Source organism: Colletes gigas, unplaced genomic scaffold (assembly GCF_013123115.1).
Source record: "Colletes gigas isolate AHSC1104 unplaced genomic scaffold, ASM1312311v1 Colletes_gigas_Sc00054, whole genome shotgun sequence".
Lineage (NCBI taxonomy): Eukaryota > Metazoa > Arthropoda > Insecta > Hymenoptera > Colletidae > Colletes > Colletes gigas.
Window position 1 is genome coordinate 552,603 of NW_025106683.1, and position 25,076 is coordinate 577,678.

The 25,076-nt window shown below is 28.9% G+C and overlaps 1 protein-coding gene across 1 annotated transcript in view; it reads left to right on the top strand.

Annotated features, from left to right (window-relative positions):
- Positions 1–457: 457 nt before the first annotated feature.
- Positions 458–25,076, top strand: part of LOC122403467 — a gene marked incomplete at its 3' end in the record, with an annotated part of 28,057 nt that continues 3,438 nt past the window's right edge. Inside the window, exon 1 of the mRNA XM_043406995.1 lies at positions 458–1,555. Within this exon, the coding sequence (XP_043262930.1) occupies positions 1,227–1,555 (329 nt within the window). The remainder of the gene's footprint in view (positions 1,556–25,076) is intronic.

Sequence of the window (25,076 nt, forward strand, 5' to 3'; positions counted from 1 at the left end):
TCATACTTTCCGCCATTTCTCGGCGAATATAATCGTCAAATTCAGTATAAGATTCCCAAAAGATTGTCCAAATTTAATTCCAAGCAATGGTACCTACGAATTACAGAAAATCACCAATAGAAGGGAATGACATAATCGTGTTCTGTTATTCCGAGGAGGATCATGCGTTCCTTGGCGTTTCACGCGGATCTTGCTAAACGAACGTGTCGACCTAGAGCACGGAGACGATCAGGGGCACGACAGGTCGGTGGGTTAGGCCCGAATGGACTGTCAATGAGGTTTCCAGCTGTGCCCATCCTGTGCAACGCGATAACAATTATTACCGCGGTCCCGTAACAGTCCCTCCTCGTGTCCGTGTTTCCAGCACTTTTTGCCAGCCCCACCATTCCGCATAAACACAGCTGAGAGCGGTGCACAGTTTGCGGGCGTTTAGTCGCTAGTTAACCGTGCTCGTTCGCCAGGCGTCGACGGACGAAGGCTTTCGACGGTGTTTGCGAACCGCCGGTGAACCGAGATGAACGCGACGGATCCGCGGCAGTCGCGACGATCGATGATCGCGAAAATCGCTACGGAAAGCGAGCGGATCCCGTCAGAGGGAAGTGAGTTGGAACCGGGTAGAGTCAACCTTGATTCGCGCGCTAACGAGGTGAACAAAGCTCTCGGCGAGCGTCGCGGGAAAAGCGGGTCAAGGTGTCAATAGACGTTAAGGCAGCCGTCAAGATATCGGCACAAGGTGTTAGCGCACCGATTCCCGTAGGAAAACAAACCGTCACGCGACACTGTTAACGATCGACGGGCCCCTATCAGCCTCGTGATCGTTAATCAACGATCGGGGATCATCGTGTTTGGACTTTCTCGGAGTCATCGTCACGCGACTCTGCTGTCAACGATCAACAGGGACCCGTCCGTGGCTACGATCGCGAACCGCCTCGATCCCATCGACAGTCAATCGCGGAAACCGATCGCTACACGACCTGGTGCCTCGATCACTTCGCGCTACACTCGCGTCCCACTGTGCTTCTCTGCGCTTTTTTCCTAAGTTCTCCAGTTTCGAAATTTAACTTCTCGTACCGCTACAGTGGTTTGAAACCTTGTGATTTTCTGTTTTGGTGAACGAGGGACACGTTCGAACGCGCGATTACGCGTGTCCTGTGTTACTTAACGTTTTGATACTTTGCGTTTCGTTGATTCGTGTGTTCTCGAACATCGTTTCCGTGTGGCTCGATATGGAGATCGACATGGGCGGGAGGACAAACAAATCCACGGAGGAATTAACTAAAAGACGCGTCTCCATCAGCGATCAGATTCTCGGTACGGATAATCCGACCTTTGATCATCATCGTCGCATAAGCGCCAGCTCGGAGCATAACTCCGATCAGGGTCGTGGTAAATCGATACTGGCCCACGGGGGCAGCAACCACGGAAGCGCGGAGAATATACCGCAGCACAAGTTCGATCTCGAGAATGGGAGGATCAATGGGAACAGGAAGAAGTCGGCTTACAGCCTGACGAGCTCCATCAGGGACAAGATCGAATTCTCGGAGGAACTGGAACGGTGAGAATCCTACGGGCTTCTTAATTTTCGCTTGGACGGTAAAGTGAAACGTGATCGAGTTTTGGAAGCACGTCATGGGGTTAGGGATTGGTTGGGGATCGATCGAACCGGGGAAATAATTAAAACTGTGCGTGCAATAACTGTTTGATCCCCGCGTGACTGTAACTAGACCTCTTCTGACCCAATCTTGGGAGATTCAATTTCATGGTTGACGCATGGTAGAACGGATGGCTAGATTACTGGTTACCATATCGGATTATTAGATAGACGAGCTTGAAGAATGTTTTTGAAGCTAACTTGCATATTAAAATGGTTAATGTGGATCGTACCGAACGAGATTTATTTCGAAAAATATATGTGTTAAATGCTTTTTTGGAAGAATTTATTAGTATATGTTTAGAAGGATTTTATATAATTGGAAGAAATGTATTTTTAAATAGTAAATTGATGGATTTTTAGTGAATTTAACTTATTGGAGGGAAGATAAATTTTCAATATTTTTAGAAGAATTTATTAGTATATCTTTACACAAACTTTAAATATTTAGAAAAACTTCAGTTTAGAATAGTAAAATACATGCATTTATCAGAACAAATTTTATTTGAGTAAAGATAGATGTTAAATATATTTAGAAGAATCTATTAGTATATATTTAGAAGAACTGTAGTTTAGAATAGTGAATATATGGATTTTAGTGAACATAATTTATTTGAGAAATGATAGATGTTGCATATTTTTAAAAGAATTGATTTGTATATGTTTAGAACTACAGTTTAGAATAGTCAATATATGGATTCTACTAAACATAATTTATTTGAGGAAAGATAGATGTTGAATATTTTTAAAAGATTTTATTAGTATATATTTAGAGCTACAGTTTAGAATATTGAATATATGGGTTTTACTAAACATAATTTATTTGAGGAAAGATAGATTTCAATATTTTAAGAAGAATTTATTAGTATATCTTTACATAAACTTTAAATATTTAGAAACACTTTAGTTTAGAATATTAAAATATGTGGATTTTACTGGACATAATTTATTTGAGGAAAGATAGATTTCAATATTTTTAGAAGAATTTATTAGTATATCTTTACACAAACTTTAAATATTTAGAAAAACTTCAGTTTAGAATAGTAAAATACATGCATTTATCAGAACAAATTTTATTTGAGAAAAGATAGATGTTAAATATATTTAGAAGAATCTATTAGTATATATTTAGAAGAACTGTAGTTTAGAATAGTGAATATATGGATTTTAGTGAACATAATTTATTTGAGAAATGATAGATGTTGCATATTTTTAAAAGAATTGATTTGTATATGTTTAGAACTACAGTTTAGAATAGTCAATATATGGATTCTACTAAACATAATTTATTTGAGGAAAGATAGATGTTGAATATTTTTAAAAGATTTTATTAGTATATATTTAGAACTACAGTTTAGAATATTGAATATATGGGTTTTACTAAACATAATTTATTTGAGGAAAGATAGATTTCAATATTTTAAGAAGAATTTATTAGTATATCTTTACATAAACTTTAAATATTTAGAAACACTTTAGTTTAGAATATTAAAATATGTGGATTTTACTGGACATAATTTATTTGAGGAAAGATAGATTTCAATATTTTTAGAAGAATTTATTAGTATATCTTTACACAAACTTTAAATATTTAGAAAAACTTCAGTTTAGAATAGTAAAATACATGCATTTATCAGAACAAATTTTATTTGAGAAAAGATAGATGTTAAATATATTTAGAAGAATCTATTAGTATATATTTAGAAGACCTGTAGTTTAGAATAGTGAATATATGGATTTTAGTGAACATAATTTATTTGAGAAATGATAGATGTTGCATATTTTTAAAAGAATTGATTAGTATATGTTTAGAACTACAGTTTAGAATAGTCAATATATGGATTTTACTAAACATAATTTATTTGAGGAAAGATAGATGTTGAATATTTTTAAAAGATTTTATTAGTATATATTTAGAGCTACAGTTTAGAATATTGAATATATGGGTTTTACTAAACATAATTTATTTGAGGAAAGATAGATTTCAATATTTTAAGAAGAATTTATTAGTATATCTTTACACAAACTTTAAATATTTAGAAACACTTTAGTTTAGAATATTAAAATATGTGGATTTTACTGGACATAATTTATTTGAGGAAAGATAGATTTCAATATTTTTAGAAGAATTTATTAGTATATCTTTACACAAACTTTAAATATTTAGAAAAACTTCAGTTTAGAATAGTAAAATACATGCATTTATCAGAACAAATTTTATTTGAGTAAAGATAGATGTTAAATATATTTAGAAGAATCTATTAGTATATATTTAGAAGAACTGTAGTTTAGAATAGTGAATATATGGATTTTAGTGAACATAATTTATTTGAGAAATGATAGATGTTGCATATTTTTAAAAGAATTGATTTGTATATGTTTAGAACTACAGTTTAGAATAGTCAATATATGGATTCTACTAAACATAATTTATTTGAGGAAAGATAGATGTTGAATATTTTTAAAAGATTTTATTAGTATATATTTAGAACTACAGTTTAGAATATTGAATATATGGGTTTTACTAAACATAATTTATTTGAGGAAAGATAGATTTCAATATTTTAAGAAGAATTTATTAGTATATCTTTACATAAACTTTAAATATTTAGAAACACTTTAGTTTAGAATATTAAAATATGTGGATTTTACTGGACATAATTTATTTGAGGAAAGATAGATTTCAATATTTTTAGAAGAATTTATTAGTATATCTTTACACAAACTTTAAATATTTAGAAAAACTTCAGTTTAGAATAGTAAAATACATGCATTTATCAGAACAAATTTTATTTGAGAAAAGATAGATGTTAAATATATTTAGAAGAATCTATTAGTATATATTTAGAAGAACTGTAGTTTAGAATAGTGAATATATGGATTTTAGTGAACATAATTTATTTGAGAAATGATAGATGTTGCATATTTTTAAAAGAATTGATTTGTATATGTTTAGAACTACAGTTTAGAATAGTCAATATATGGATTCTACTAAACATAATTTATTTGAGGAAAGATAGATGTTGAATATTTTTAAAAGATTTTATTAGTATATATTTAGAACTACAGTTTAGAATATTGAATATATGGGTTTTACTAAACATAATTTATTTGAGGAAAGATAGATTTCAATATTTTAAGAAGAATTTATTAGTATATCTTTACATAAACTTTAAATATTTAGAAACACTTTAGTTTAGAATATTAAAATATGTGGATTTTACTGGACATAATTTATTTGAGGAAAGATAGATTTCAATATTTTTAGAAGAATTTATTAGTATATCTTTACACAAACTTTAAATATTTAGAAAAACTTCAGTTTAGAATAGTAAAATACATGCATTTATCAGAACAAATTTTATTTGAGTAAAGATAGATGTTAAATATATTTAGAAGAATCTATTAGTATATATTTAGAAGAACTGTAGTTTAGAATAGTGAATATATGGATTTTAGTGAACATAATTTATTTGAGAAATGATAGATGTTGCATATTTTTAAAAGAATTGATTTGTATATGTTTAGAACTACAGTTTAGAATAGTCAATATATGGATTTTACTAAACATAATTTATTTGAGGAAAGATAGATGTTGAATATTTTTAAAAGATTTTATTAGTATATATTTAGAACTACAGTTTAGAATATTGAGTATATGGATTTTACTAAACATAATTTATTTGAGGAAAGATAGATTTTAAATATTTTTAGAAGAATTTATTAGTATATCTTTACTAACATTTTAAATATTTAGAAAAGCTTCAGTTTAGAATAGTAAAATATATGCATTTCGCAGAACATAATTTATTTGGGGAATGATAGATTTCAATATTTTTAGAAGAATTTATTAGTATATCTTTACACAAACTTTAAATATTTAGAAAAACTTCAGTTTAGAATAGTAAAATACATGCATTTATCAGAACAAATTTTATTTGAGAAAAGATAGATGTTAAATATATTTAGAAGAATCTATTAGTATATATTTAGAAGACCTGTAGTTTAGAATAGTGAATATATGGATTTTAGTGAACATAATTTATTTGAGAAATGATAGATGTTGCATATTTTTAAAAGAATTGATTAGTATATGTTTAGAACTACAGTTTAGAATAGTCAATATATGGATTTTACTAAACATAATTTATTTGAGGAAAGATAGATGTTGAATATTTTTAAAAGATTTTATTAGTATATATTTAGAGCTACAGTTTAGAATATTGAATATATGGGTTTTACTAAACATAATTTATTTGAGGAAAGATAGATTTTAAATATTTTTAGAAGAATTTATTAGTATATCTTTACTAACATTTTAAATATTTAGAAAAGCTTCAGTTTAGAATAGTAAAATATATGGATTTTACTGAACATAATTTATTTGAGAAAAGATTTATGTTAAATATGTTTAGAAAAATTTATGAGTGAATCTTTACACAAACTTTAAATATTTAGAAAAACTTCAGTTTAGAGTAGTAAAATAAAATATATGCATTTTCTAGAACATATTTTATTTGAGAAAAGATACACGTTAAATATTTTTAGAAGAATTTATCACTATATATTTACAAAAACTTTATATGTTTAGAAGAACTACAGTTTAGAATAGTAAAATATTATATGGATTGTAGAGAACATAATTTATTTGAGAAAAAATCGAAATCATAGATGGTAAATATTTTTAAAACAATTTATCAGTGTACATTTACAAGAACTTTCTTTGGTTGTGATTCGCAATTTGCATCCCGAATTGACATGTTCTAAACATATATTTTAACGTAACTTTTCAATTTTTTCGTCGTTGTAATTAGTGACATTGTCTTTTAGAAGCTCACAGGCATTCCAAATATGATTCATGTCCGTGGCCTTCTTATGAGAGGAAATTTCAGTTTTAGCGTGTATAATTTTGACCCCATTTAGAACGTCTATGCTATAATTTTTATATTATACTTTTATCGCGTCTAACTATTAGAACGAATAAGTATTTTTGTTGACATTTTTGTTCGAAACGATGAAGATCGTTCTTCGAACCAGTAAGGTAAATATGCTAATTCTCGACACATTTTTTTAACAACCGTTACTTCGAATGGCGACGAAAAATAGAAGAGTGGAAAATTTCTTAAATCACAAACAGTATTCCATCATAATATAATAACATGGAAAAGTTTTTAGAGCTCGAAAAATATTAATTTCTTTGTAAAAATAACAGTTCATATTATTTAATCTTTAAGGACCATACTTTTCTCGTACGTATATAAAATTGCCTGACAATGTAACAAAAAACATGATAACCATTTTGTTAACAATTTATACACAAACAAAATTGCTTATAATTTTTCTAAAAATCAAACACAAAGATCACTATACTTATATCACGTCCAAATTAAGTCACTTTTGTCATAAACTCTTGCTATAATTTGTTGGTAACTTTCAATCTAAAATCAATTTAAAATACACAATTTACCAAAAATAAACAATACTTTTACCTCACTGTTTCTAATCGTATTAATAAAATGAATTAAAAGCATTAATTTCTGGGATTAATGTTGAAATTAGGTGCATTTACCAAAAATAAAAACATAATATTTTTACCTCACTGTTTCTAATCGTATTAATAAAATGAATTAAAAGCATTAATTTCTGGGTTTAGTGTTTAAATTAGGTCTATTTACCTAATACAAGTGTGTTAGATTATTTTAGCCAGTGGAAAATTATACTAAAATCAAAAGCTACAATTGTTTAGAATTTAGAACACCATTGTTTATCGTGTTCAAGGGTCAAGCTTTCCAACAAAAATTTTAAATAATATTTTCATATATATATAATCCAAAAATGAAGAGATTTTATGAATTTATCAATAATTAAATATCTTATTTAGCTTCGACTCAATTCTATTTCAAATCACTTTTGCCTCGTCATAAAAGAACTGGATTTTTTGATACTGAAGTCTAAGTACCGACAATTATTACTTAATCACGATGATCGCTTAGAATCGACATACCAAACTCGAGTTTTTTCATTTTCCTTGATTGATCTATGTATTATGTATTATTCTTACCTAGCGTTTTAAAGTCAAATCGACTCCAAAGACTATTAACAACTATTCAGTATAATAAGAAATATACTCAAAACACTATACAAAACACTATATCATCTTATCATTCTTTTTTCTAATTTTATTTATTATTGAATATTGTCCAATTTTTTAAATCGTTCAGTTATTTCAAAATAATTTGTTGCACACTCCAAAGACTATTAGCAACTATTCAGTACACTAAGAAACAGTATACTCAAAACACTATATCATCTTACCTCTCTTTTTTCTAATTTTATTTATTATTGAATATTGTCCAATTTTTTAAATCGTTCAGTTATTTCAAAATAATTTGTTGCACACTCCAAAGACTATTAGCAACTATTCAGTACACTAAGAAACAGTATACTCAAAACACTATATCATCTTACCTCTCTTTTTTCTAATTTTATTTATTATTGAATATTGTCTAATTTTTTAAATCGTTCAGTTATTTCAAAATAATTTGTTGCACACTCCAAAGACTACTAGCAACTATTCAGTACACTAAGAAACAGTATACTCAAAACACTATATCATCTTACCTCTCTTTTTTCTAATTTTATTTATGATTGAATATTGTCCAATTTTTTAAATCGTTCAGTTATTTCAAAATAATTTGTTGCACACTCCAAAGACTATTAGCAACTATTCAGTACACTAAGAAACAGTATACTCAAAACACTATATCATCTTACCTCTCCCTTTTCTAATTTTATTTATTATTGAATATTGTCTAATTTTTTAAATCGTTCAGTTATTTCAAAATAATTTGTTGCACACTCCAAAGACTACTAGCAACTATTCAGTACACTAAGGAACAGTATACTCAAAACACTATATCATCTTACCTCTCTTTTTTCTAATTTTATTTATGATTGAATATTGTCCAATTTTTTAAATCGTTCAGTTATTTCAAAATAATTTGTTGCACACTCCAAAGACTATTAGCAACTATTCAGTACACTAAGAAACAGTATACTCAAAACACTATATCATCTTACCTCTCCCTTTTCTAATTTTATTTATTATTGAATATTGTCTAATTTTTTAAATCGTTCAGTTATTTCAAAATAATTTGTTGCACACTCCAAAGACTACTAGCAACTATTCAGTACACTAAGAAACAGTATACTCAAAACACAATATCATCTTACCTCTCTTTTTTCTAATTTTATTTATGATTGAATATTGTCCAATTTTTTAAATCGTTCAGTTATTTCAAAATAATTTGTTGCACACTCCAAAGACTATTAGCAACTATTCAGTACACTAAGAAACAGTATACTCAAAACACTATATCATCTAACCTCTCCTTTTTCTAATTTTATTTATGATTGAATATTGTCCAATTCTTCAAATCGTTCAGTTATTTCAAAATAATTTGTTGCACACTCCAAAGACTATTAGCAACTATTCAGTACACTAAGAAACAGTATACTCAAAACACTATATCATCTAACCTCTCTTTTTTCTAATTTTATTTATGATTGAATATTGTCCAATTTTTCAAATCGTTCAGTTATTTCAAAATAATTTGTTGCACACTCCAAAGACTATTAGCAACTATTCAGTACACTAAGAAACAGTATACTCAAAACACTATATCATCTTACCTCTCTTTTTTCTAATTTTATTTATGATTGAATATTGTCCAATTTTTTAAATCGTTCAGTTATTTCAAAATAATTTGTTGCACACTCCAAAGACTATTAGCAACTATTCAGTGCACTAAGAAACAGTATACTCAAAACACTATATCATCTTACCTCTCTTTTTTCTAATTTTATTTATGATTGAATATTGTCCAATTTTTCAAATCGTTCAGTTATTTCAAAATAATTTGTTGCACACTCCAAAGACTACTAGCAACTATTCAGTACACTAAGAAACAGTATACTCAAAACACTATATCATCTTACCTCTCTTTTTTCTAATTTTATTTATGATTGAATATTGTCCAATTTTTTAAATCGTTCAGTTATTTCGAAATAATTTGTTGCACTCGAAAATTTAACTATTTGATTAAAACAAAATAAATCTTCGTTGACTTCTGAGAAAACATTTGTTATTACAACGCGAAAAATTGCAATATTTCCACTAAATTAATAATTAATTATCGAAAGAATCTATAATTCGTACACTTCCTCTCACTATAGTGTAGTGTCTGACACGAATGAACATTATGATGAAAAACGCATATGGAAAATGATTTTGCCGAGTTTCCTGAATTGCTGATTTCTGGAAACACAAATTAAGACGTATGGGAATTAGTTTTTCCGGATCGATTCGATGACAACGAGTAGAAACTATTCGAGGCAGGCGATTCAAATAAAATTGATTGTAACGGATCTAGGAAGCGTTGCAGGGATTGTGATGTAACAGTGGCAGTTACAAAGCCTGTCATTTCGAATCGCCTTGATAAGATCATAAAGTCTAATGAGATTAAATCAACCGCGGTGCAGAGTTTCCTATGGATTTCATTATGTCCGCATTTCAGAAAGTATGCGTTGTACGACTTTCTGAATCTTCGACGATGTTTTTCTTACGCTCGCTGGGGCCCGAGAAGCTTGCCCGTGCATGGAAAACTCATTCAACTGACGTAAATCACGCGACTGAAAAAGACGGCAAGCGTGAACCGAAATCCTGGAAAATACGACGATCTTGACGATTTCTTCGTAGTTTCGTGAATCCGTTGCCTCGCGGAACTTTGGAAATATAGCGTAACGCAAAAGGTTACTGAAAACGGATCGATTCTTCGACCAAAAGACTAAATAAAACTACTTTTGATGTAGAGTTTCTGAAAAATTCATCCCCTTGATAGATATTTTACTAAATTTCAATTTTTTGGGTGATCATGGTAGTCTAGACATGATGACAAAATTAAAGGCAAAATATTTGTGTAAATTCCATAAAAAATGCAAAAGTTACTAAAACTCTAAATAAAACTACTTTTGCTATGGAGTTTCTGAGAAAATTTTCTCCTTCGCGAACATATACTTAAATTTCAATTTTTTTTGTGGTCACGGTGTTTTAAAAAAGATGAAAAATTGAAGGCAAAATACTTGTGTATCTGCCAAGAAATTACAAAAATTACCAAAAGTCTAAATAAAACTACTTTTCTAGTTCCTGAGAAAATTCATCCCCTTGCGTAGATATTTTCAAATTTCAATTTTTTGGGCGATCGTGGTGGTCGAGAAATGATGAAAAATTAAAGACAAAATATTTGTATATCTTCCAAGAAATTACAAAAGTTACCAAAAGTCTAAATAAAACTACTTTTCTGAGAAAAATTCATCTACTTGCTTACATTTTTATAAATTTCAATTTTGTAGGGAATCATGGTATTCTAAAAACGATGAAAAATTCAAGACAAAATATTTTTGTATCTTCCAAAGAAATGCAAAAGTTACCAAAAGTTTAAATAAAACTACTTTTGCTATGGAGTTCCTGAGAAAATTCACTCCTTCGCGAACATATACTTAAATTTCAATTTTTTTTGTGGTCACGGTGTTTTAAAAAAGATGAAAAATTGAAGGCAAAATACTTGTGTATCTGCCAAGAAATTACAAAAATTACCAAAAGCCTAAATAAAACTACTTTTCTAGTTCCTGAGAAAATTCATCCCCTTGCGTAGATATTTTCAAATTTCAATTTTTTGGGCGATCGTGGTGGTCGAGAAATGATGAAAAATTAAAGACAAAATATTTGTATATCTTCCAAGAAATTACAAAAGTTACCAAAAGTCTAAATAAAACTACTTTTCTGAGAAAAATTCATCTACTTGCTTACATTTTTATAAATTTCAATTTTGTAGGGAATCATGGTATTCTAAAAACGATGAAAAATTCAAGACAAAATATTTTTGTATCTTCCAAAGAAATGCAAAAGTTACCAAAAGTTTAAATAAAACTACTTTTGCTATGGAGTTTCTGAGAAAATTTTCTCCTTCGCGAACATATACATAAATTTCAATTTTTTTTGTGGTCACGGTGTTTTAAAAAAGATGAAAAATTGAAGGCAAAATACTTGTGTATCTGCCAAGAAATTACAAAAATTACCAAAAGTCTAAATAAAACTACTTTTCTAGTTCCTGAGAAAATTCATCCCCTTGCGTAGATATTTTCAAATTTCAATTTTTGTGGCGATCGTGGTGGTCGAGAAATGATGAAAAATTAAAGACAAAATATTTGTATATCTTCCAAGAAATTACAAAAGTTACCAAAAGTCTAAATAAAACTACTTTTCTGAGAAAAATTCAACTACTTGCTTACATTTTTATAAATTTCAATATTTTAGGGAATCATGGTACTCTAAAAACAATGAAAAATTCAAGACAAAATATTTTTGTTTCTTCCAAAGAAATGCAAAAGTTACCAAAAGTTTAAATAAAACTACTTTTGCTATGGAGTTCCTGAGAAAATTCACTCCTTCGCGAATATATATACTTAAATTTCAATTTTTTTTGTGGTCACGGTGTTTTAAAAAAGATGAAAAATTGAAGGCAAAATACTTGTGTATCTGCCTAGAAATTACAAAAATTACCAAAAGTCTAAATAAAACTACTTTTTTGGTTCTTGAGAAAATTCATCCCCTTGCTTAGATATTTTTAAATTTCAATTTTTGGGGGGATCATGATGGTCCAGAAATAATGAAAAATTAAAGACAAAATACTTGTGTATATTCCAAGTAATTATAAAAGTTATCAAAAGTCTAAATAAAACTACTTTTCTGAGAAAATTCACCATCTTGCATCCATTTTTCTAAATTTCAATTTTTTGGGGGATCATGATGGTTCAGAAATGATGAAAAATTAAAGACAAAATATTTGTGTATTTTCCAAGAAATTACAAACGTTGCCAAAAGTCTAAATAAAATTACTTTTCTACAGAGTTCCTGGGAAAATTCAACCCTTTGCGTACATATTCTTAAATTTCAATTTTTTGGCGATCATTGTGTTCTAGAAACGATGGAAAATTAAAGGCGAAATATTTTTGTATCTTTCAAGAAATTACAATCGTTGCCAAAAGTCTAAATAAAACTACTTTTGCTATAGAGTTCCTGAGAAAATTCATCCCCTTGGGTTGATATTTTCAATTTCAATTTTTTTTACGATCATGATGGTCTAGAAACGATGAAAAATTAAAGGCAAAATATTTGTGTATCTTTCATAAAAATACAAAAGTTAAAAAAAGTCTAAATAAAACTACTTTTTTGGTTCTTGAGAACATTCATCCACTTGCTTAGATATTTTTAAATTTCAATTTTTGGGGGGATCATGATGGTCCAGAAATAATGAAAAATTAAAGACAAAATACTTGTGTATATTCCAAGTAATTATAAAAGTTACCAAAAGTCCAAATAAAACTACTTTTCTGAGAAAATTCACCTTCTTTCATCCATTTTTCTAAATTTCAATTTTTTGGGGGATCATGATGGTTCAGAAATGATGAAAAATTAAAGACAAAATATTTGTGTATTTTCCAAGAAATTACAAACGTTGCCAAAAGTCTAAATAAAATTACTTTTCTACAGAGTTCCTGGGAAAATTCAACCCTTTGCGTACGTATTCTTAAATTTCAATTTTTTGGCGATCATTGTGTTCTAGAAACGATGGAAAATTAAAGGCGAAATATTTTTGTATCTTTCAAGAAATTACAATCGTTGCCAAAAGTCTAAATAAAACTACTTTTGCTATAGAGTTCCTGAGAAAATTCATCCCCTTGGGTTGATATTTTCAATTTCAATTTTTTTTACGATCATGATGGTCTAGAAACGATGAAAAATTAAAGGCAAAATATTTGTGTATCTTTCATAAAAATACAAAAGTTAAAAAAAGTCTAAATAAAACTACTTTTTTGGTTCTTGAGAACATTCATCCACTTGCTTAGATATTTTTAAATTTCAATTTTTGGGGGGATCATGATGGTCCAGAAATAATGAAAAATTAAAGACAAAATACTTGTGTATATTCCAAGTAATTATAAAAGTTACCAAAAGTCCAAATAAAACTACTTTTCTGAGAAAATTCACCTTCTTTCATCCATTTTTCTAAATTTCAATTTTTTGGGGGATCATGATGGTTCAGAAATGATGAAAAATTAAAGACAAAATATTTGTGTATTTTCCAAGAAATTACAAACGTTGCCAAAAGTCTAAATAAAATTACTTTTCTACAGAGTTCCTGGGAAAATTCAACCCTTTGCGTACATATTCTTAAATTTCAATTTTTTGGCGATCATTGTGTTCTAGAAACGATGGAAAATTAAAGGCGAAATATTTTTGTATCTTTCAAGAAATTACAATCGTTGCCAAAAGTCTAAATAAAACTACTTTTGCTATAGAGTTCCTGAGAAAATTCATCCCCTTGGGTTGATATTTTTCAATTTCAATTTTTTTTGCGATCTTGATGGTCTAGAAACGATGAAAAATTAAAGGCAAAATATTTGTGTATCTTTCATAAAAATACAAAAGTTAAAAAAAGTCTAAATAAAACTACTTTTTTGGTTCTTGAGAAAATTCATCCCCTTGCTTAGATATTTTTAAATTTCAATTTTTGGGGGGATCATGATGGTCCAGAAATAATGAAAAATTAAAGACAAAATACTTGTGTATATTCCAAGTAATTATAAAAGTTATCAAAAGTCTAAATAAAACTACTTTTCTGAGAAAATTCACCTTCTTTCATCCATTTTTCTAAATTTCAATTTTTTGGGGGATCATGATGGTCCAGAAATGATGAAAAATTAAACACAAAATATTTGTGCATTTTCCAAGAAATTACAAACGTTGCCAAAAGTCTAAATAAAATTACTTTTCTACAGAGTTCCTGGGAAAATTCAACCCTTTGCGTACGTATTCTTAAATTTCAATTTTTTGGCGATCATTGTGTTCTAGAAACGATGGAAAATTAAAGGCGAAATATTTTTGTATCTTTCAAGAAATTACAATCGTTGCCAAAAGTCTAAATAAAACTACTTTTGCTATAGAGTTCCTGAGAAAATTCATCCCCTTGGGTTGATATTTTCAATTTCAATTTTTTTTACGATCATGATGGTCTAGAAACGATGAAAAATTAGAGGCAAAATATTTGTGTATCTTTCATAAAAATACAAAAGTTAAAAAAAGTCTAAATAAAACTACTTTTCTGGTTCTTGAGAACATTCATCCTCTTGCGTAGATATTTTTAAATTTCAATTTTTTTGCGATCATGGTGGTCTACAAACGATGAAAAATTGAAGAAAAAATAATGATTAAAAATTGAAGAAAAAATAAAGATTTAAAATTGAAGTAAAAATAAAGATTAAAAATTGAAGAAAATATTTTTGTATCTTCCAAAAAATTACAAAACTTCGAAATCAAAATTTGAATTATTATTAGTATCTGAAGAGTAAGTCGAACTCATTTAAAATAGTTCAACCAATTGTGAAGCACATACGTTTTACATAAAAAATTTCATGTTGTAAAAAGCCTGTAGAATCTTCTCTTCCAAGAAATTTTCAAATTTCAACGTATTCCAGTTATATCCCCCTCGATTGTCAAAGGCTGCTACTGTATAATCATTTTTAAACGAACGAAGTATATGCAATATAAAAGTTCTTGTTACAAAAAAAAAAAGAAAACAAAGACCAAGACCCGAGAGAGGGTTGCAGCTTTTTCAATCAACAAACCCTTCTGTTGGGAACAGCCACCTATCTCTTAGATTAAAAGTTCCGTGGCAACGTAAACTTTCTGCAGAATCTGTCGGCCACGTAAGAAGAAAGAATATCACGCAAGAATATCGACAACCGTAATTACCACACAAAGATACCAAAGCAAAAGATTTCTAAAGAATTTGCAACAATGGCGGGATAATTGAAGAACATTTACTCCGCCTAGGTGTCGATCTATGCGGTCTGTTAAATCATCTCGAGGAGGCTGCGAATAATATTTTCAAGGCGTCCACATTGTGTTTTTAAATAGGTCTGATTGCCAGTTGGTATAGTGTGCAATTCGTTAAGCACACTGGCGTATTTCCAGGCGATAAATTGTTAAAGTTGCTCTGAAAAAGAAGCGCCGCTTCGAAATAAAAGGAATATTCGTTCGTCTTACTTCCGTTGTTCTTCCTGGTTTAAATTAAATTTCTTATTCTCTGAAATTCGTGCAAGGCTTTTGTAAAAGAAAAGAAAAGGGGGTGAATCTGCGTTTAAAAATGTTTTGAAAGTGTATAGTAAAGTTTACCTGTGATAACAAATGTTTATTGATAATTATAGTCGAAGTTTAACGAATAGTTCAAATTCACATTCAATTGCTACAATTTTTTCTCGGTAAATAAAAATGAAAGAAAAAAATTATTTAATTCTCTGTTTTTTTTTTTGAGAATTGATCTTCCATCAATTGTTTATAATTTTGTACATTTTGTTCGCTATAAAGACGATCATTTAATACAGAGAATTTGGTGAATTTGGTGAATTTTTTTACATACTATAGTATAGTATAATATAAATAGAAAGGTCAATTTTCGAGATAATTGCGAGTCACCAGACATTTTAGCCAGCCTTTGTGAGACGTGTGACTAATAAAAAATTAGTAATTTTCCTTACTCGTGTTACCTCGATTTTTCAGACAATTACACATTGTCAAAAATCTTTGTTCTCTCATAACAATTGAACTTTAATTCGTTTCAGCGAGTACTGTATTTCTGAATTCTAAATCTTCGACATTTTGTCTAAAAATTTTTAAGAGATCGTTTCGACGAAAGTTTTCGGCTCTAAAAATTCCATAATTTGTTGATTAGTCGCTATCAGCAATAAAACATAAACATTTTTGACTGATTAGGTCTCCTTCATAATCGTACAATATAAAAAACATATAAAAAACAAATGAAATTAATTATAACACTCGAAGAAATTATATAAAATTGACTACTGACATTCTACTTTCTTCGAATAATTATTTTAATAATTCTCTTTAAATTCCTTTGTTGCTTTGTAAATGCAAAGTAATTCTAATGGAATTGTGTGATTACTACAGTTAAATACTCAATCATAAAAACGTTTGCGTTTAATTGCTCGTAAAGACAAACCAACTAAATTTTCTAAATTCTTCTCAGTATTTTATAAATTTTGTTATTGTGCGTTTGAATCGCGCGCCATGTTTTGTGTTGGCCACTCTGTTAGTTTAAGATCGCGTCGCCGCTTGTGGCGCCACTTCGGTTTTCCCCCCTTTGTATTCGTCAACGCGATCTAAGATTCTACCTATGTATTAATTCTAATGTATCACTATGTATTAAATTCTAATATATCACTTTGGAATTAACTTTAACAAATTTAATAAATCCCGACAAAAAATTGAGTCGTATTGGGTCAGACGCTTTAACCTGAACTGATCTTTCTTTCTTCCAACAATAACTGTCCCGAAATGTTTGCATACCACTGTACATACTTGTCCAGAAGTTCACACTTACAGCAGAAGGTGTTAAAGACGTCTTAATTTTGATAAACAAAGGAACCTTGTTTCTTTTATTTCACGAAGTTGATTACAATACACGCACGAGAATAATACTTTATTTACAAGCCTCTGATCGTTGAAAAATAACTCGTAATTTTATTAATTTTAAATCCAATCCAATTAATTGTAAATCCAAACGAATTATGGTTCTCAAATATTAATTTTTGTATTATATTGTTCTATTTTATTAATTGGCTCCATTTGAAATTGAAACCATAAACGGTAGCCATCGTTGAAAATTGCTTATAACATTCAAGAAAGGAAAGTATTTCTGAAAAAAAATTTCAAAAAACTCTATTTTATGGAATAAGCTCATTTTAAGATAGTTTCGACGATTAGAAAAAGAATTTTCTTTTTTCGAACGAATTTTATATTTCATTTTGAGAAATATTAATTAATTTTAAATCCAATCCAATTAATTGTAAATCCAAACGAATAATGGTTCTTATATACTAATTTTTGTATTATATTCTTCTATTTTGCTCCATTTGAAATTGAACCCATAAACGGTAGCCATCGTTGAAAATTGCTTATAACATTCAAGAAAGGAAAGTATTTCTGAAAAAAAATTTCAAAAAACTCTATTTTATGGAATAAGCTCATTTTAAGATAGTTTCGACGATTAGAAAAAGAATTTTCTTTTTTCGAACGAATTTTACATTTCATTTTGAGAAATATTAATTAATTTTAAATCCAATCCAATTAATTGTAAATCCAAACGAATAATGGTTCTTATATACTAATTTTTGTATTATATTCTTCTATTTTGCTCCATTTGAAATTGAAACCATCAACGGTAGCCATCGTTGAAAATTGTGACATTCAAGAAAGGAAAGTATTTCTGAAAAAAAATTTCAAAAAACTCTATTTTATGGAATAAGCTCATTTTAAGATAGTTTCGACGATTAGAAAAAGAATTTTCTTTTTTCGAACGAATTTTACATTTCATTTTGAGAAATATTAATTAATTTTAAATCCAATCCAATTAATTGTAAATCCAAACGAATAATGGTTCTTATATACTAATTTTTGTATTATATTCTTCTATTTTGCTCCATTTGAAATTGAAACCATCAACGGTAGCCATCGTTGAAAATTGTGACATTCAAGAAAGGAAAGTATTTCTGAAAAAAAATTTCAAAAAACTCTATTTTATGGAATAAGCTCATTTTAAGATAGTTTCGACGATTAGAAAAAGAATTTTCTTTTTTCGAACGAATTTTACATTTCATTTTGAGAAATATTAATTAATTTTAAATAAAATCCAATTAATTGTAAATCCAAACGAATAATGGTTCTTATATACTAATTTTTGTATTATATTCTTCTATTTTGCTCCATTTGAAATTGAACCCATAAACGGTAGCCATCGTTGAAAATTGCTTATAACATTCAAGAAAGGAAAGTATTTCTGAAAAAAAATTTCAAAAAACTCTATTTTATGGAATAAGCTCATTTTAAGATAGTTTCGACGATTAGAAAAAGAATTTTCTTTTTTCGAACGAATATTATATTTCATTTTGAGAAATATTAATTAATTTTAAATCCAATCCAATTAATTGTAAATCCAAACGAATAATGGTTCTTATATACTAATTTTTGTATTATATTCTTCTATTTTGCTCCATTTGAAATTGAACCCATAAACGGTAGCCATCGTTGAAAATTGTGACATTCAAGAAAGGAAAGTATTTCTGAAAAAAAATTTCAAAAAACTCTATTTTATGGAATAAGCTCATTTTAAGATAGTTTCGACGATTAGAAAAAGAATTTTCTTTTTTCGAACGAATTTTACATTTCATTTTGAGAAATATTAATTAATTTTAAATCCAATCCAATTAATTGTAAATCCAAACGAATAATGGTTCTTATATACTAATTTTTGTATTATATTCTTCTATTTTGCTCCATTTGAAATTGAAACCATCAACGGTAGCCATCGTTGAAAATTGTGACATTCAAGAAAGGAAAGTATTTCTGAAAAAAAATTTCAAAAAACTCTATTTTATGGAATAAGCTCATTTTAAGATAGTTTCGACGATTAGAAAAAGAATTTTCTTTTTTCGAACGAATTTTACATTTCATTTTGAGAAATATTAATTAATTTTAAATCCAATCCAATTAATTGTAAATCCAAACGAATAATGGTTCTTATATACTAATTTTTGTATTATATTCTTCTATTTTGCTCCATTTGAAATTGAACCCATAAACGGTAGCCATCGTTGAAAATTGTGACATTCAAGAAAGGAAAGTATTTCTGAAAAAAAATTTCAAAAAACACTATTTTATGGAATAAGCTCATTTTAAGATAGTTTCGACGATTAGAAAAAGAATTTTCTTTTTTCGAACGAATTTTACATTTCATTTTGAGAAATATTAATTAATTTTAAATCCAATCCAATTAATTGTAAATCCAAACGAATAATGGTTCTTATATACTAATTTTTGTATTATATTCTTCTATTTTGCTCGATTTGAAATTGAAACCATAAACGGTAGCCATCGTTGAAAATTGTGACATTCAAGAAAGGAAAGTATTTCTGAAAAAAAATTTCAAAAAACTCTATTTTATGGAATAAGCTCATTTTAAGATAGTTTCGACGATTAGAAAAAGAATTTTCTTTTTTCGAACGAATTTTACATTTCATTTTGAGAAATATTAATTAATTTTAAATCCAATCCAATTAATTGTAAATCCAAACGAATAATGGTTCTTATATACTAATTTTTGTATTATATTCTTCTATTTTGCTCCATTTGAAATTGAAACCATCAACGGTAGCCATCGTTGAAAATTGTGACATTCAAGAAAGGAAAGTATTTCTGAAAAAAAATTTCAAAAAACTCTATTTTATGGAATAAGCTCATTTTAAGATAGTTTCGACGATTAGAAAAAGAATTTTCTTTTTTCGAACGAATTTTACATTTCACTTTGAGAAATATAGGTTAATTGATTAGTTACAGTTGTCTTTTGTGAATGAAAACATTTCGAGATATAGGAGATTAATTTTATAATAAAAACGTGGTATAACTATAATAAGCTCATTTTAAAATAGTTTCGACTATTAGAAAAAGAATTTTCTTTTTTCGAACGAATTTTATATTTCACTTTGAGAAATATAGGTTAATTGATTAGTTACAGTTGTCTTTTGTGAATGAAAACATTTCGAGATATAGGAGATTAATTTTATAATGAAAACGTGGTATAACTATAATAAGCTCAGTTTAAAATAGTTAATATAATAGTATAACTATAATTTAGTGTAGGACTTCGTTCTGTAAGTTCTCGTTTCGCTCGTTCCGCCATATTGACTTTGTTGCTTCGTTTTCTTTCCATCTTCTTCTTCTTCTTCTTCAGCCGCGTCTTGCTTCGAACTTTTAAATCAGCACACTTCGCGCAATTCATTTGTATTTCTTATTTCTGAGTCCTTCGTACACGCCTCTCATTTCGTGTCTTGTGATTTCGTGGTACTTTGGGCTCCACAATCACAAGAACTCGAATGAATGTTGTTTTTGTTACTATGAATTAGAATAAAAGACTCTACTCCATTATAAAAATTTTTAAGATGAAATTCAAGTTTTTAACTTGTACGATAAGTTGTAAGTTCTCTTTCTCAAATCACTTTCTTTCAAGTTTTTAAAATCATCATATTTGTATATTGAGCTTCAAATAACACGAAAATTTTAAGCTTGACAATTAAAGGACATCTCGATGTTTCATAGTAAATAGAATAATCGTCTATTATACGAGTAAAATTTTGTCCAAACTCTGAATTAACCGATAACAGAAATCCAATAGCGAATATACAGTGACTCAAACAATTCATGAAATGTTTAATTTTGTTTAAATTTTTATTTAATTGAACACATGTTAATAAGATATGTAACAAAATATTTTATTATAATTACATACATAGTTTTCATAGTTCGTATAATACAGGATTAACTTAAATATGTTACACTTTTAAAAAAAAAAATTAAATAACATTAACAAATGATGTAATGATTAAATTTTTGAGTTTGAAAAAATGAAATATCAGTACTTCTTATACCCTCCTTTCGCTTTCAATGCGGCTTCTATGCGTCTTGGCATACTATCTACTAAACTTTTACACTGTTCAGCCTTAATATTATCCCAAGCAGTTTTAACTTCAGACCACAATTCAATAATACTTCTTGAATTGTGATCGAAGTTGGCAACTGTTCTTTTTAGTAAACCCCATAGGTGTTCTATTGGGTTCAGATCAGGAGACTGTGGGGGCCAGTCTAAAACAGTAAAACCATGAGCTGTTAACCATTCTTTGATGATTTTTGCCGTGTGTTTAGGGTCATTATCGTGCTGAAAAATGACTTCTTCTGCGTTCTTATTCCATTTTTTCCAAACTTCCAATTAAACTTTTCTGCAGGATGGATGTGTATTATGTTGCAGTCATTCGACCTTTAATTTTTTCAACGCATCCGACGCCCTCACTGGTCATACGACCTCAAACCATGATATGGCCTCCTCCAAATTTCAGTGTTGGATGAACGTGATGCGACCGTATTTGTTCTTTATTTCCTCGCCATGCCCATTCCCGTCAATCGCACCCAAAACGATTAATTTTCGTCTCGTCTGACCATATTACTCGTGCCCAATCGAGATCTGTATAATTTTTATATTTTTCGGCAAACTGCAGTCGAAGCTTCTTATGCCACTTTGTAAGAAGAGGTTTCTTTATTTTTGCACGCCCTCTTAAATTCACTTCTCGCAGTGCATTAAGCACTGTTTCAGCGCTTACGTTAATATTATGGTGTGTGACTAAATTTTTTTGCATCTGTACAGCATTATCAACGCTACCATTACGGATTGATCGTATGATTAATCGCTTTGTGGTAGTGGATAACTTTGATTTTCGTCCTGCTTTATTTTTTAGTATGTTCTCTTTTAAAGTTTTACGTACTGATGACACAGTACCTTCTTAGAAATCTCGCGATGAGAAAGCCCAGATATTAATAGTTTTTTAATTTCTGATATTTTACTTGCTTTTATTGGTCTCATGAAATATGACTAAAAATATTTTTCTTACTAATTATTTTAATACAAACGTATTCTCAAATGTTTAAAAATAACGTTATGACTTACCAGTAATTATATTTGTGCTAAGGAATGCCAAAAATATAAGAATTTTGCACAATTAAGCTTAACACAAATAATTGATCAAATAATGCACAGAATATAATTCGTAATACACGTCCGCTTTGTACGATTACAGGGCTCAAACTGTCGTGAAGTAACGACGCAATGTTTACATTTTTCGTGTATATATCAACAGTCTTAAGCAAGATTCTGAGAAAGGTGTACTGTGACTTGTTTTCTGTTTGTTCGAACATTTGATCAATTGTTTGAGTCACTGTACATAAATATCTATAAAGTGAGACAATAAACGCGTCAGTTTAGGTTCACGAACATTGTCTTTCATTGTGAAAATTTCAGGCTTGACAATTAAAGGACACCTTGATGTTTCATAGTAAATCGAATAATCGTCCATTACACGAGTAAAATTTTTCCCAAACTCTGAAATAACCGATAACAGAAATCCAATAGCAAATATTACATAAATATCTACATATATAGTGAGACAATAAACGCGTCAGTTTAGGTTCAAGAACATTGTCTTTCGTTGTGGTTGAAACCTAAAAGTCCGAGAACCGTAAATATTTCACGTTTGATTTTATATTCTGACGTTTTAGGTCGTTTTCGGGTCACGTTTTAACTGCTGAGTGCATATTAGTGTCAAGTGTAACGTACAAAAAAAATATATGTTCTTACACACGTAAAACGAATCGGTGATCTTGAAAACCGGGGGGAAAAAACACTGGAAAGAAAATTTTTCTTGCAACGTGCTTCAGCAAGTATTCGCGGTTTGGTTTGGAAACACTTCAGCTGCACCTTGCCTTCTTTGCACGCCTTACTTTTTTGTCTTTGCTTCTCACGGAACGCTTATATTAATATTTTCGAGGATTGAACGAGTGAAATACTTGATGGTTGTTCGAAACCATTCAAATTAAGCGTGAAACACTTTCTGAAAGGTGGTGGAAATTCATTAAACTGAAAAATTAGAGCATCTACGAGTAAGAGCAGTCCTTGATGAAAATTATACCTGTTTTAACACTTTACCGACCGGTAGCGGTTGATTAATCGGCTATCGGTCGGTAAAAAAGTTGATTAATACGCTATCGGTCGGTAAGCGTTGGTCGGTAAAAAAGTCGATTAATAGGCTATCGGTCGGTAATGTGTTAAAATTAATTTTTAATGGAAACGCGGTTTTTCTTTGAGATCGTGTTGATTCGAGTTTGGTTGCTGAGCAAAATAGGAAAAGAGTTTACCAATCGAAGTGGTGTAAATTTATTAAACTGGAAAATTAGAGTTTGTCGAGGGGTATTTGAGAAAAGTCAAAAACACTGTATAAATGAAAATTTTAATGGCAGTGGGATCAAATTTTCTTTTGATTCTCAAATTCGTAAGCAACGACTCTAAAATTCTAGGGTAAAAAGTATGACTTGAATTTATTTGAGGGAAAATATAGTGCAATGAAAGATTAATAAATACATTGGAGTTGTACAAAGATTTGGCAAATATTGATATTGGAATATTTAATTCAAATTTTATTTTGGTGAAAATGTTCGACAAAAGAGGGTTCTTGTACTTTTTTTATGGAAATTTAACACTTTGACTGCCACGTGACCCATATATAGGTCACAGAACTTTTAACAATTTAACTAAAACAATTAATTCTCAAGTTGAAATGTTAAAGAAAATAAATTTTAATGACAGTGGGGGTTTTGTGATCCTCAAATTCATAAACAATGACTCAAAAATTCTAAAATTACAAGTATCTTGAATATATTTGAGGGAAAATATAGTGCAATGAAAGATTAATAAACATGTTGGATTTTTACAAAGATTTGACAAATATTGATATTGGAATACTGAATTCAAATTTTATTTTGGTGAAAATGTTCGACAAAAGAGGGTTCTTATACTTTTTTTATGGAAATTTAACACTTTGACTGCCACGTGACCCATATATAGGTCACAGAACTTTTAACAATTTAACTAAAACAATTAATTCTCAAGTTGAAATGTTAAAGAAAATAAATTTTAATGACAGTGGGGGTTTTGTGATCCTCAAATTCATAAACAATGACTCAAAAATTCTAAAATTACAAGTAACTTGATTATATTTGTGGAAAAATATAGTGCAATGAAAGGTTAATAAATACGTTGGATTTTTACAAAGATTTGACAAATATTGATATTGGAATACTTAATTCAAATTTTATTTTGGTGCAAATGTTCGACAAAAGAGGGTTCTTATACTTTTTTTATGGAAATTTAACACTTTGACTGCCACGTGACCCATATATAGGTCACAGAACTTTTAACAATTTAACTAAAACAATTAATTCTCAAGTTGAAATGTTAAAGAAAATAAATTTTAATGACAGTGGGGGTTTTGTGATCCTCAAATTCATAAACAATGACTCAAAAATTCTAAAATTACAAGTATCTTGAATATATTTGAGGGAAAATATAGTGCAATGAAAGATTAATAAACATGTTGGATTTTTACAAAGATTTGACAAATATTGATATTGGAATACTGAATTCAAATTTTATTTTGGTGAAAATGTTCGACAAAAGAGGGTTCTTATACTTTTTTTATGGAAATTTAACACTTTGACTGCCACGTGACCCATATATAGGTCACAGAACTTTTAACAATTTAACTAAAACAATTAATTCTCAAGTTGAAATGTTAAAGAAAATAAATTTTAATGACAGTGGGGGTTTTGTGATCCTCAAATTCATAAACA